Here is a 15,465-nt window from a genome sequence, read left to right on the forward strand (position 1 = left end):
GAATATCTGTATTCCGTGACGATAAGTTGCAGGGACTCATTGTTCCTGGGTTGGGAATAATTGTTTCCATGACATGTGCATCCCAGGACTCACATAGTCTCAAGTGTAAAATGATCTATGTATATATAATATAATAAAATCAGAAGTAAATATAAATAAGAATACATAACTGCTTCGGCTTGGGGAGTACCCTGCTGTGTTTGCTCCAGAAGGAACCTTGGTTGACATTGAAAGCTAATTGCGGTCTAGAACAGAGTGTTGTTTCAAAATGAACACGAGGCTTCGTTGTGAGTCTTCAGACAGATTTATTCGTAATGTATGCCAAAAGCACGATATGTTGCGACACCACAAGGCCTCATGCGACGATTGGACAAAGGGCGTGTCTCTTTAAAACAGATGAGTCACAGTTCAGATGAGTCTCACAGGTGATGTTTTGTTTTTGTGACTTTTAATTGTCATTTAAATGTCTTCTTGGATAAGTAGAAAATAAATAGATGGTCTACAGGTGGGCTACAGAGTGATGGTGCACTCGATGTTCCCTTAAGGACAAATAGAGGAGGAGGACCAATGAGAAGATTTCTTCTTTTTTTATTTTATTTTATTTTATTTATATATATATATATATATATATATATATATATATATATATTATTTTTTTAAGAGGGTACGGCAGTGAGACAGCTGATACGGTAGCTCCACAATATTGTAAACATACTGCAGTGGATGTGAGCAGGTCCAATTGTCTCATACATCAACCTTATACACTTACACGCACGTATCCACATGTGTGTGTTTGCAAAGACACACACTTCCATACGTACAAACTATTAGTTGTCTGTAAGACATCTGTACGTTTAAATATTATATATATTTATATTGTACAGCAAACATTTCCAAGGACAATTGACAATAGAGAGGGAAAAAAACCCATAACAAATCCAGTGACACACAACACTTAAGAGTTTACAAATGCTTATGAATAGTAAATCATTATGAAGCCTTAATAAACAGTTATACATGACTTAACAGATTTCAGCAACAAGGTGTGGGCTCAATATTTGGTAAGCTAATTCCGTCATTGTTGCTTGTTCGTTAGTTACCAAGTTTACACCTAACTACACAACCGATTTCCATGAAACTTTGTGGAGGGGCAGCACATGTCGCAGTGTGTCCTAACCAGTCAGCCGGTCAGCCATGCCCACCCTAGTCTGTCAGCCCAGTTCCAGCCCACCCATCTAAGGCTCTGCTGATGACGCAGTCATTGCCAGATTGATTTGACACGCGTCCAAGCGAGATCTCCGTGGAATGATCTTTTGTTGCCGACCCGGTCTGCCTCTGCCCTTCCTGCCTCGTCTTTCTACTGGGAATCACCTCTGCCTTCTGCCATGAGTTCTGCCTTAGCACGTTCTGCCTGTTCCTATGTTTTTTGGGGGTTCTACCAAAACAATAAAGTGTGAGTTTCCCCATCCTACTCTCTGTGAATTACAGATTAAAACGACAATGAAGTGTGAGTTTCCCTGTTTCGCTTCCTTTGGATTGCAGAGCTTTTCATGACTTGGTCTCCAAACCAATTCCCAATCTTCAAAGCCTCTCTGTCTGGACTGTAAAGTTAACGACTCTGTATTGGGACTTTGCTGTGTGTCAAGAATTGGCCACCAGTGTTGCCACAGTTACCTTGAAAAATTAACTTGGCTACTGATTACTTGAGCTTAAAAGTAACTTAGTGACTTTACTGATTACTTGCTTTCAAAAGTAACAAAGTTAGAAAAAAGTTACTTTTTAGTTACTTTCAGCAGCCGCCAAGTGGTAGGGATATCACTGATCCACAGTACCAAAAAAAGCATTAACTTAACCGTCCCTATTACTTGGTAATGTGCCCCACAAAAGTTACAGAATGATGAAAGACTCTCAACAGATAGATGGATGCCGATTGTGGTCTATGAAGGCAACCGTGTGTTTGTGCGTGCATGTACGTAAACGTGAAAGTGAGTGACACACACACACACACACACACACACACACTATTGCTCCCACCACAGTAATTTTGATGCGAAGAGCGAGACAACTTTTTTTTCTTACTACGTGCAAGCAGCTCACAACCCGGACTCCAGACGAAGTTGAGAGTTCTCACTTTTCATTGTAAATACTATTTAAGCTAAGTATTGTAAGTCCTTCAGTGAGTCAGTCCTTACCCTCCATGAGCGATTTATGACCGCGCACTTCGGTATGAATAATTAACCCACAATGCATTGCGCGTTTTAGACGCCAGTAAAACTATATTCTTAATGTGTAAATAAAAAAGTAACAACAATCAAATACACTTTTTACAAAGGAAAATAACAAAAGCAGTGTGGCGACAGTGAAATCGTGCATTTCTTTGCAATTTTATGGTATTGCATGGTCACTGTGCATTGTGTAATAAACAATCACTTCCCAGTCGCTCTCTTGTAGTTGTTTAAAAGAAGAACGGTCTCGGTTAATTGCGTCTGCACAGCTGGACTCTTTGTTCAAATCACCAGCTACAAATTAGAATTTGGTGAGAGACGATGATGCAAAAGTAACTATTGTTGGTTTGAGGAAGTAACTGTAGTCTAATTACTTTCCCGGGAAGGGTAAGATGGCCCAGTTTACGTCATAAGTTTTCAATCAAACAAGTTAGAAAGAATTGTTTAGGCTTGATCAGCATTGCGGTAACTCTTGCTGTAACGATTAAATAAGGTTGCAGTCCATTTGCATTGGGGGCCTAGTGGTGCATCGACCAACGAGATGGGGCTCCAGCTATAGGGGACCGCATAGGTTTTCACAGGATAGGCATTAACTGTTGCTGTTATGATTAAGAGGGTTGCAGTCCACCCGCATCGGAGCCTACTAGTGCAAGAGACAAAGCAGTAGAGCTTCATGTGGTGTCATGTGATTTAATGATATCCAGTAGTTTATTAAGGCTTAATAATGTGTTACTAACCCATTTATAAACCATTCATAAGCCCTTTCATAGTTGTAAACCGCTACCTAAAAGGCTAAACTCTATAAAGCAGTAGCTGGAGTACAAAAAAAAAAAAAAAAAAAAGACCACCACACCATACAGACACAAAGCTGAGACAGCATAGACAGTGCTACAGTATAATCAAAGAAAGAGACGTCTACATGAAGGCACAAGAAGAGACAAGAGCACCGAGGACTGCTACGGTCACGACAAAGCAAAACGGGGTAAAAGTTTGTCTTCAGGGCATATTATTTATATACACACTTTATTATTACCCTTACCTAGTTGTGTCACCACTTATAATAGTAATAGCTATGATGCGGGGGATTCATGTCAAATAAAATCAGAAGGCAGTGTGAGCTGACGGAGGAGGAGCTGCCTCAGTTTTCTGCCGGAGTCTCTTTGGCAGCTGCTGCGGCTAAGAAAAAAAGAAAGGAGAAAATAAAGATGGTCTAATACCCCAAAGTGAACCTAAATTACGGATGTGTGGATGTTGGAGGTGAGGGGAGCTGACAAAAGAGGTGAAAAGGTGCAGCTCACCCTTTGAGACGATGAGGTTTTCCTCCTGCGCCTCCTCGTCTCCGGGGGCCCTGAAGAGTGAGAGAGAGAGAGCGAGACAGTGAGGGGGAGAGGGAGCGAGAGAAAGAGAGAGAGAGAAAAGTTGCCACTGGTTGCCATGGTAACCAAATAGTGTCAAGTGCCATGACTAAAAGCGCTTTTTTGTCATTCAGAAGGGCAGAGCGGCATACCTGGGTTTCTGGTTGATACTGCAGCGGCACCGTCGACCTTGAGACAAGGAAGTCGTTAGCAGTGCTGGCTACATGTGTCATGCTGGCTAAAAATGTTTCAGCACACACAGAATACAGTTGTGCCTTGACGAACAAGTTTACTTCAGTCTGTGACCACCCTGGAAGAATATATGCCTGTGAGTATTGTTATGCCTACATGTGTTGCTCCACCGTTTGTGTTCAAATATGCATTGGTTAAGGGTTATAACACTGCCATGTAGCTATTGTTATTGTTAGCACGTGTTTCCCGATATGTATTAGCATTGAGGCCGGATTTGAACCCCGGTCCTCAGAACTGGGAGAAAGATGTGCTAACCAGGCGACCACCGTGCCATCATTAGGACTTTTTTGAAAGCAAAAAATAAAAATAAATAAATAAAAAATTAGGCGGCACGGTGACCGACTGGTTAGAGCGTCAGCCTCACAGTTCTGAGTTGCGGGGTTCGATCCCCAGCCCCGCCTGTGTGGAGTTTGCATGTTCTCCCCGTGCCTGCGTGGGTTTTCTCCGGGCACTCCGGTTTCCTCCCACATCCCAAAAACATGTATGCATTGGAGACTCTAAATTACCCGTAGGTGTGACTGTGAGTGCAAATGGTTGTTTGTTTGTATGTGCCCTGCGATTGGCTGGCAACCAGTTCAGGGTGTACCCCGCCTCCTGCCCGATGAAAGCTGGGATAAGCTCCAGCACGCCTGCGACCCTAGTGAGGAGAAGCGGATCAGAAAATGGATTGATGGAAATAAAAAATTACCCTGACAAACATTCATTCATCTTCCTTTTCGCTTATGCTCACGAGGGTCGCAGGCGTGCTGGAGCCTATCCCAGCAATCTTCAGGCGAGAGGCGGGGTACACCCTCAACTGGTCGCCAGCCAATCGCAGCACTGACAAACATCAGACTGACGCTGTGAGGGAGGGTTTTTTTCATGTTCCCCCCCCCCCCCCCCAAAACAAATACTAACAGACTATACTAAATCCAATACATAACATTACTAGGCAATTGTATTCAGGAACATATAACATAGAAAAATGCAATGCGTGTGTGTGCAAAAGGACACACACAAACACGGTGGTCTACTTACTGAGAATGAGCAGAATTCCCAGTGTGAACAGCACCACAGCTAAAGCCAGTCCACAAATCCTCAGACTCTCGTAGTCTACACAGAAAATTGAGGCAAAATAGCACAGAAGCGAATATTTCATTTGAACTTTGTGCAGACATACAATTGATGCTGTTTGAATTATGTCCCCCTAATAGCAGGTGGTAAAGAAACTATACTTACCATAGACAAAAGGGTTTTCCTCCTTTTCAGGTTCATCTATAAAGACACATACACACATCTTTTTTTAACCAGTCAGTGTGTAGCTGCTTTAGCGACATCATCCATTTGTTTCTCCTTCAATCTGGTTAAATCACACACAGATGTATTTCAAAGCGTGTGCTGATGTTTGTGTTGAGCGTACTCACCCTGAACATCGACGTCTGCTACAGCTGACAGTCATCCACATGAGGCCCAGATGAAACACAATAAAAAGAGCCTCAGTGTGGTGCTTGACAAGTTCACGAGACAGCATCAGACATGTGTCGCGGTGACATCATTGTGTGAGTTTCACACGCGCGATCAGTGTGTGAAAGTCACACAAAAAGCCCTCAAGTAGTCAGTGAAGATTCCACGCTGCCTCCCCATGGACAATCAGCATTCATGCACGGCTGTGACTTTGTTTTGTGGGTTTCAGATGAGGGGCCATCGGGGATATACGCTGAACAAAAATGTAAACGCAACACATACACAAAAGGCTATTTCCCTCAAATATTGTTCACAAATCTGTTTAAATCTGTGTTAGTCAGCATTTCTCCTTTGTCGAGATAATACATCCCACCTCACAGGTGTGGCATATCAAGATGCTGATTAGACAGCAAGATTATCGCACAGGTGTGCCTTAGGCTGGCCACAATAAAAGGCCACTCTGAAACATGCAGTTTTGCTTTATTGTCGGGGTCTGGGAGGTAAGAAAACCAGTATCTGGTGTGACCACCATTTGCCTCACCCAGTGCAACACATCTCCTTCACGTAGAGTTGATCAGGTTTTTGATTGTGGCCTGTGGAATGTTGGTCCACTCCTCTTCAATGGCTGTGCGAAGTTGCTGGATATTGGCAGGAAGTGGAACACGCTGTCGTATACGACGATCCAGAGCATCCCAAACATGCTCAGTGGGTGACATGTCCGGGGAGTATGTTTTCAGCTTCCAGGAATTGTGTACAGATCCTTGCAACATGGGGCCGTCCATTATCACGCTGCAACATGAGGTGTGGCTGAATGGCACAACAATGGGCCTCATGATCTCTGTGCATTCAAAAGGCTGTCACTAAAATGCGCCAGTGTTCGTTGCTCATAACATACGCCTACCCATACCATAACCCCACCGCCACCACGGGCCACTCGATCCATAACGTTGGCATCAGCAAACTGCTCACTCGCACGATGCCACACACGCTGCCTGCCATCTGCCCTGAACAGTGAAAACCGGGATTCATCCGTGAAGAGAACACCTCTCCAACATGCCAGAAGCCATAGAATGTGAGCATTCTGTCACATATGTGGAGTAGCTGGACCCAAGAGCAGGTGGAGGCAGATGTAAAATGATGAACAGTTTATTGAGGAAAGGTTATGGAGGTGGTCCTGGATGTGTTGGCAGGCGGCGGCGTGGACAGGTAGCAGGCAGTGGACAGAACAGGCGGCTGGCTTGGTGGCAGCAATGATGTGGGTCAGGAACACAGGTGAGCACTGGGAACGAGGAGACACGAGGGAAAGCGAGGAACAGTGTAGCTTACTTGACATAAGGTGGGCCGTGGTACTGCTAGGAGAGGCTGCAAACCGATTGTTGCAGGAGCTGTCCGGGTGGCTGGTCTCAGACGATCTTGGAGGTGAACATGCTGGATGAGGAGGCCCTGGGCTGGTGTGGTTACACGTGGTCTGCGGATGTGAGGCCGGTTGGCTGTGCTGCCAAATTGTCTGAAACGCCTTTGGAGACGGCTTATGGTAGAGAAATGAACATTCAATTCATGGGCAACAGCTCTGGTGGACATTCTTGCAGTCAGCATGCCAATTGCACGCTCCCTCAGAAATTGCGACATCTGTGGCATTTTGCTTTGTAATAAAACTGCGCATTTCAGAGTGGCCTTTTATTGTGGCCAGCCTATGGCACACGTGCAATAATCATGTTGTCTAATCAGCATCTTGATATGCCACACATTTCTGGATGAGAATCAGCACCTCAAATCAGAGACCATGGTCCTCAGTTGGAAAAGGGTGGCGTGGTCAGGGATGAGATCCTGCCCTAAGTGGAGGAGTTCAAGTATCTTGGGTTCTTGTTCACGAGTGAGGGAAGAATGGAACGGGTGATCGACAGGCGGATCAGTGCAGCATCTGTAGTGACCGGCGTAACCGCAGTGGCCAGAGAACACCGACGCAGGCACGGGGAGAACATGCAAACTCCACACAGGTGGCGCCGGAAATTGATCCCCAGACCTCAGAACTGTGAGGTAGACGCTCTAACCAGTCTCCACCGTGCCGCCAGTTTAATATTAAATAAAATAAAACATTTCATGGTCATTTTTAATTATTTGTATTAATAGAATTATAATTTATTATACAATTATTTAATAAAATAAACATTGTTAAATGCACATGTAAAATTCTTCAACATAAATAAAAAATATTAAACGAGTAATTATTAAAATAAATGAATTAAAACTATCTCAAATTAGATCAATTAAAACAAATAAAATAAGAAATTTATAACAATAAATCATACTAAAACAAATATGTTTTAATCAATTTTAGAAAGAAGAATTTATTCATTTTTTATTATAGTATTTCTAATTAATGTAATTATAATTTATGAACCAATTGTTTAATAAAATAAAAACATTAAATTCATCTGGAAATGTTTTGTTATTATTAATAAATACAAGCATGCTAATTTTTTTAATATATATATATAATATACATTTATTAATGGATTATTTGATTTTAAAATATGATTAATTCATATATAAAATAGCTCAAAATAAAAAATATGTAAAAATAAAAAAATTAGATTAATTCATAAAAAATTCTATATTTTAACTAACCAATTTGAGTACAAAACAGCAAATTAATGCAACAGATATTGTTGCGATAGTGTGTGTGTGTGTGTGAGAGAGTGTGTGTGTGCGAATAAGGGGGCACTTACCAGCCACACAAATGAGGAGTGAGGAGAGGAAGAGAGAAGTAGTTTCCATGGCAACTGTTGATAAAGACCAATAAAAATAAGGGAGGGTGAAGGAAGCCAAATTGAACGTAAAACAGAAAATGTGTCATGGCTGTGTTGCATTTTGGAAAGCGAGTTTCCTTGTGCTTTCATCACTGAGGTGCAAATTCCTCAATAAAATGGCAATATACAGGAGTCCACTGAACGCATCACCAAGCAGTGTTACAAAAAAAGCAGAATATGATTGTTTTTAAATGTTTGTAAGCAGGGTTTTTTTTCCTTTGTTTTTAAATGCTTTTAATAATGTGAAGCACGTTGAGTTGTCTTGTTAATGCGCTATATACTGTAAATACATTTGCTTTGCTTTGCCTTACAAGCTGCTGTTATTAGATCGCAAACCTCATTCAATTGAAAAAAATAAGACTTAGTTTTACTGACTAAAATGGCCTTAGCTAAAGTATGACATCATAAACAAAACCAGATCACACAGCCTGAGTGATGGCTCCTATTGTTTTGCTTGTAATGTATTATAGATGAAGCTCACAGGAAGGAATTTCCACTAATGGTTCATTAGAATTCAACAGGCTGTTGAGAGACGGTCGCCTGGACATAATTTTGTTCAATTGAGCAACGAAGACCTCCGCAAAGGCAAGCAGCAAATTCTACACCTTCATAGACAACATAGACATCCATTTCCTCCATACAGCGGAAATAAAAACTCAACCTGCCCCTGTTCAAATGCCAAAAGACAACACTGCTCATCACCAAAAGAACACCATCCCTACAGTGAAGCATTGTGGTGGCAACATCCAGATTTTGGGCTGTTTTTCTTCAGTTGGAACCGGGGCCTTAGTTAAAAGGGAGGGAATTCTGAAAAAAATATAATTAGCAGTCAGTGTTAGCACAAAACCTCACAAGTGGGGTCACTCGTATCTGTAAGTTGTGCGCAATGCACATTTAAAATAAATTTTTTTAACAGTAATCTTCCATAAGGATGATCCATGTTGAGTGGAGTGAGTACTGCTGTATGTTCTTCTTTCTCAGAAAGAAATGAAAACTCACACCTCCCCACGGACGCCACACGACCTTGGCCTCCTTTCATGAGGGCTTCATGCGCATTGCGTATGCCACTCACGTCACACACACACACATCACAACTCGTTACAACAATGTGATCTTTCACATAACGCTCAATCCGTTTTATCGGGAGTCCTGCTTGTTGTATGTAGGTGCCCTTCTTTCTGAGTCCTTTTAAGTCCATTGATCGAGCAAGATGTTTGTCTCATCTTAATTCTATTAGGGACATTTTGGGGCCATTACATATCAGCGGCAGGAGCATTCCTGCCCACTTGTTATGAGAACAAAGGACAATACTGTATGTTTATTCAGAATTTGTTTGCATCATTTCCTATTTATTGTCACAGACTTCTCATAAAAATATTCTGCGCATAATAAATGAAGCCCTATGGGGGGCACAAGCCAGTGCAAACTGTAGGCCGGTCCCAAGCCCGGATAAATGCAGAGGGTTGCGTCAGGAAGGGCATCCGGCTTAACACTTTGCCAAACCAATATGAGCGTTCATCCAAAGAATTCCATACCGGATCGGTCGTGGCCCGGGTTAACAACGTCTGCCACTGGCGCCATCAACCTGCAGGACGCCGGTGGAAATTCAGCTACTGTGGGTCGAAGTCGAAGAAGAAGAGGTGGAAAGTGAGTTCTTCGACAGAAAGAGAAGAGGAAAGCACAGAGCCTAGAACTGAATGTGGAGACTTTGAATGTTGGGACTATGACAGGAAAATATCAGGAGTAAGTTGACATGATAATTAGGTGAAAGGTTGATATATTGTGTGTCCAGGAGACCAGGTGGAAAGGCAGTAAGGCTAGAAGTTTAGGGGCAGGGTTTAAATTATTTTACCATGGTGTAGATGGGAAGAGAAATGGGAGTCGGGGATATTTTAAAAGAAGAGTTGGCAAAGAATGTCTTGGAGGTGAAAAGAATATCAGATCGAGTGATGAGGCTGAAACGTGAACTTGAGGGTGTTATGTATAATGTGATTAGTGGCTATGCCCCACAGGTAGGATGTGACCTTGAGGTGAAAGAGAAATTCTGGAAGGAGTTAGACAAAGTAGTTCTGAACATCCCAGACAGCGAGAGAGTCGTGATTGGTGCAGATTGCAATTGACATGTTGGTGAAGGAAACAGGGGTGATGAAGAAGTGATGGGTAAGTACGGCATCCAGGAAAGGAACTTGGAGCGACAAATGGTGCTAGACAAAGGCAGAGCAGAGAACCATGTGGTGGAAGCTGAGACAGGACGAGTGTTGTGCATCTTTTCATGAAGAGGTGAGACAGGCTCTCGGTGGACAAGAGGAGCTTCCAGAAGACTGGACCACTACAGCCAAGGTGATCAGAGAGGCAGGCAGGAGACTACTTGGTCTACCTTCTGGCAGGAAAGGAGAGAAGGAGACTTGATGGTGGAACCTCACAGTACAGGAAATCATACAAGGAAAAAGGTTAGCTAAGAAGAAGTGGGACACTGAGAGGACCGAGGAGAGGCGAAAGGAATATATTGAGATGCGACATAGGGCAAAGGTAGAGGTGGCAAAGGGAAAACAAGAGGCATATGATGCCATGTATTCTAGATTGGACACTAAAGAAGGAGGAAAAGATTTATACAGGTTGGCCAGACAGAGGGATAGAGATGGGAAGGATGTGCAGCAGGTTAGGGCGATTAAGGATCGAGATGGAAATATGTTGACTGGTGCCAGTAGTGTGCTAGATAGATGGAAAGAATACTTTGAAGAGTTGATGAATGAGGAAAATGAGAGAGAAGGGAGCGGCACGGTGGACGACTGGTTAGAGCGTCAACCTCACAGTTCTGAGGACCTGGGTTCAATCCTCGGCCCCGCCTGTGTGGAGTTTGCATGTTCTCCCCGTGCCTGCGTGGGTTTTCTCCGGGCACTCCCGGTTTCCTCCCACATCCCAAAAACATGCATTAATTGGAGACTCTAAATTGCCCGTAGGCATGACTGTGAGTGCGAATGGTTGTTTGTTTCCATGTGCCCTGCGATTGGCTGGCAACCAGTTCAGGGTGTACCCCGCCTCCTGCCCGATGACAGCTGGGATAGGCTCCAGCACGCCCGCGACCCTAGTGAGGAGAAGCGCCTCAGAAAATGGATGGCTGTATGGATGGATGGAGAGAGAAGGGAGAGTAGAAGAGGCAAGTGTGGTGGACCAGGAAGTGGCAATGGTTAGTAAGGGGGAATTTAGAAAGGCATTAAAGAGGATGAGAAATGGAAAGGCAGTTGGTCCTGATGATATTCCTGTGGAGGTATGGAAGCATCTAGGAGAGGTGGCTGTGGAGTTTTTGACCAGCTTGTTCAATAGAATTCTAGCGCGTGAGAAGATGCCTGAGGAATGGAGGAAAAGTGTTCTGGTGCCCATTTTTAAGAACAAGGGTGATGTGCAGAGCTGTGGGAACTACAGAGGAATAAAGTTGATGAGCCACACAAAGAAGTTATGGGAAAGAGTAGTGGAGGCTAGACTCAGGACAGAAGTGAGTATTTGCGAGCAACAGTATGGCTTCATGCCTAGAAAGAGTACCACAAATGCATTATTTGCCTTGAGGATGTTGATGGAAAAGTACAGAGAAGGTCAGAAGGCGCTACATTGTGTCTTTGTAGATCTAGAGAAAGCCTATGACAGAGTACCTAGAGAGGAACTGTGGTACTGCATGCGGAAGTCTGGAGTGGCAGAGAAGTATGTTAGAATAATACAGGACATGTACGAGGGCAGCAGAACAGCGGTGAGGTGTGCTGTAGGTGTGACAGACGAATTTAAGGTGGAGGTCGGACTGCATCAGGGATCAGCCCTGAGCCCCTTCCTGTTTGCAGTGGTGATGGATAGGCTGACAGATGAGGTTAGACTGGAATCCCCGTGGACCATGATGTTTGCAGATGACATTGTGATCTGCAGTGAAAGCAGGGAGCAGGGGGACGAACGGTTAGAAAGATGGAGGCATGCACTGGAAAGCAGAGGAATGAAGATTAGTCGAAGTAAAACAGAATATATGTGCATGAATGAGAGGGGTGGTGGGGGAATAGTGTGGCTACAGGGGGAAGAGATACCAAGGGTGGAGGACTTTAAATACCTGGGGTCAACAGTCCAGAGGAACGGTGAGTATTGTAAGGAAGTGAAGAAAGGGGTCAAAGCAGGTTCCAATGGGTGGAGGAAAGTGTCAGGTGTGTTATGTGACAGAAGAGTCTCTGCTAGGATGAAGGGAAAAGTTTACAAAACAGTGGTGAGGCCAGCCATGATGTACGGATTAGAGACAGTGGCACTGAAGAGACAACAGGAAGCAAAGCTGAAGGTGGCGGAAATGAAGATGTTGAGGTTCGCTCTCGGAGTGACCAGGTTGGATAAAATTAGAAATGAGCTCATCAGAGAGACAGCCAAGGTTCGATGTTTTGGAGACAAAGTTTGAGAGAGCAGACTTCGATGGTTTGAACACATCCAGAGGAGAAATAGTGAGTATATTGGTAGAAGGGTGATGAGGATGGAGCTGCCAGGCAACAGCGCTAGAGGAAGACCAAAGAGAAGGTTGATGGAAGTCGTGAGGGAAGACATGAGGGCAGTTGATGTTCGAGAGGAGGATGCAGAAGAAACATGGAAAAGGATGACGTGCTGTGGCGACCCCTAAAGGGACAAGCTGAAAGGAAAAGATGATGATGATTCTGCGCATAATAAAACTCACTGCTTATTCCACATTGTTTATTCATGCTTATATATAATAGGAAATGCCATTGACATGCTAACGAATAGCATATACATGGCCTTTCCATTCATTTCAATGTAGAATGATGATTTGAGTCACAAGCGTGGTCACGGAAGGAATGAAACTGTTATCCCAAGGCACCACCGTAATCTGTTTCAACCCCACCCCTCCCAAAAAAAATCTTTTCTTTTGTTACGTTTTTTATAAAGAAAAATAGCACTGCATTGTAAAATATTAAAATAAAAACAGAATAAAAGAGAATGTAAAGAAATAAACTGGTTTTATTCAATGTAATGAAGCCAAAAGTCACTCACACACACTGTAGTACATTTGTGTCGTGCCTTGAAATGGCAAGGCAGAATGAGTGCCGTCCACCTTTCAAAAGGAATATTTTTTGTGAATATAGTAATTATCTTACGAGAATTAAGTCACATTTTCTAAAAGAAAATAGCTGTAAAAGTTTGAATTTTTGCGTGCAATTTTTTTTCCTGTTAAATATTAACTTTATTACTTTTCCTCCAAAAATACAATATTTTATTTAAATATACATAACTTTTCCTGGATAAAATACTTAATACTTGACCTTTTTTTTTTATTTTATTCTTGAAGCAAGACATTCCTTCTTTTCCTCAAATTATTTTTCTTTTCAGTGTGGCCCTAATACCCATTGATACTGTCAGATTTTGATCGTCATATGATTTTTATTTAATTGATGATTCATTGAATCTAATGAGAATGGATACAAGAGGCGTCATCAAACGTTCTGCCTTCACAAAGATAAAAATGCTCATTTTTGATTGACACTGGCAGGCAGATATTTATTAACAGCACTTATCACTGTGGTTGTAAAATTGCACACCATCATACTGAAAGGCGTTAGGAATATTTTGCTATTCTCATGTAAATCACATCATACAAACAGCTCTCACTGTGATGATACAGCCACCACAAACTATAAACCTGAATATCTCTATGACAGTGACAGACAAAAGTCAGCATAATTCTAAATGTAAACGTCGCATTAGTAAATATCCTATTATACAGATATAATTGGACACTAAAGTGCATTACTCTGCATGTCAATGAACAAAGGTACTTCTAAGTAAGTGTCTTTCCTCAAGGTCTTTTTAAGCCTCATAAATATATGGAAACCAGAGAGTCATTTTTATTGTCTGGGCTACCTCAAGTAAACACATACTCAATAGTGATGAGATATGACAGACATTTTTAAGGGTGATTAACAGTACTACACCAGTACATATTTTATAGCCTATATTTGAAAGTTCCAGTGCATATGCAAGTTAATTAATATCATGTCATGGCTGGTATCATAATTGTATTGGTAATTTGATGCTGAACAAGTCATAAGCTCTTGCATTCTTTTGAACGAAAATCGTTTTTAATATCTATGATTATTACTATTACAATGTATTATTTTTAATGATTTAAAGCTTTTCATGCACTGCTTGATTTATCGAATGTCTACATTGTATTCCAGGAGACCACACCCTCTGTGATATGAATGCATTGCACCTTTATGGTCATATTTCCATAAGCTGTTTCCAGTGGGAAAATACAAGTATAGACATTCTGCTCTGTGCCATGCATGGCGTCATACACACAAATGGGTCATTTGAATAGGTCACGCGTACGCAGCGGAGGACTTCCTATCCGCCAAGGTGGCGTCACCGTTGCAACCATCCGTGCGGTCCTTGCATGTCCATTTCTCTCTTTTTTTTTTAATCACCATGGCAACTGTCCGGGTGGAAGGTGGAGTACCGGTGGAGTCCACTCGTAAAACGCGCGGGGCGTGGCTGGCGGCGAACCACAAGCGCGGTGAACATCGATTTTGGAAAAAAACAAAAAAAACAAAAATATATGAAATGATGACAGCCACAAAAAGAAAAAGACGTGTATATTCGAACGCAAGTGCCCCCCCACGTCACGCGCGCATTCAACCTGTGGATCGTCTGATGGCGAAGTGGAATGCGTCCATTATCCAGCCACCACCTCATTTGCATGTCGGAGCGTCACGATGTGGAAATACACTCGCCTATTGTGCAATGGGAGCCATAAGAATGAGTTTCGGCGCACTGAGACGCACCCTCGTCGTGGATCACTCACTCAAATGTTTGGTTTTTTTTTCCACGGTGGGGGCGGGGGGTGTCAATTACACGATGTCATCAAAATCATCTTTTTGGCATTGCAGTAGCATATCACTGATAAAGCTAATGATGAGCAACTTACCTCTTGTTTGTTCAGCAGGTCAACAAACGGATAATCCACCCACCGAAATCCCTCAGCTGCTTCTCAGTGTTCTCATCTGTGTGCGTGCGTACGCGCGCGCGCGCACTGGACCCGAGCAAGAACTAGGAGGAGGAAGAGGCGGTGGAGAAGCTGGGATGGAAAACAATATGATCTCCTGGAATAACTGCTTGGGGGTTTCCCCCCCCCCCCCTCTCCATCTCCCTCCTTCATTCTGCCTCCTGAGGTCAAGAGAGCTTCATTATTATGTGAGCAGCCACACAGACATTTGTTTCCCCGTTCGAGTTTTATTTATTCATATTTGGACAATGCACTGATTCTGCACATCAAATCAATCAACTTGTGGTCATAAATAGGAAAAACAGAAACATTCTTACAATAAGTCAGTGTGCATCTAGAGGGTG

At 42.8% G+C, this 15,465-nt stretch overlaps 1 protein-coding gene across 1 annotated transcript; it reads right to left on the bottom strand.

Moving 5' to 3' along the window:
* Positions 1-285: 285 nt before the first annotated feature.
* On the bottom strand, positions 286-15,191 carry fxyd6 (FXYD domain containing ion transport regulator 6). The gene is made up of 8 exons (XM_061781297.1): positions 15,044-15,191; positions 8,005-8,058; positions 5,236-5,259; positions 5,051-5,086; positions 4,850-4,924; positions 3,733-3,769; positions 3,524-3,573; positions 286-3,401 (listed from the first exon to the last, which is right to left on the bottom strand). Exons 2-8 carry the CDS (start codon positions 8,051-8,053, stop codon positions 3,364-3,366), a joined length of 309 nt encoding a protein of 102 aa, XP_061637281.1. The 5' UTR covers positions 8,054-8,058; positions 15,044-15,191; the 3' UTR covers positions 286-3,363.
* Positions 15,192-15,465: the final 274 nt, after the last annotated feature.

This window comes from Phyllopteryx taeniolatus, chromosome 8 (genome assembly GCF_024500385.1).
Source record: "Phyllopteryx taeniolatus isolate TA_2022b chromosome 8, UOR_Ptae_1.2, whole genome shotgun sequence".
Taxonomy (NCBI): Eukaryota; Metazoa; Chordata; class Actinopteri; order Syngnathiformes; family Syngnathidae; genus Phyllopteryx; species Phyllopteryx taeniolatus.

What these genes read in the sequence shown, in the direction of transcription:
- fxyd6 (XM_061781297.1), bottom strand. Translation starts at nt 8,053, where the DNA reads ATGGAAACTACTTCTCTCTTCCTCTCCTCACTCCTCATTTGTGTGGCT. An exon ending in GGAAAACCCTTTTGTCTATG is followed by an intron (nt 4,925 to 5,050) that starts GTAAGTATAGTT and finishes TTTTCTGTGTAG; the next exon opens with ACTACGAGAGTCTGAGGATT. An exon ending in AAACCTCATCGTCTCAAAGG is followed by an intron (nt 3,402 to 3,523) that starts GTGAGCTGCACC and finishes TTTTTTTCTTAG; the next exon opens with CCGCAGCAGCTGCCAAAGAG.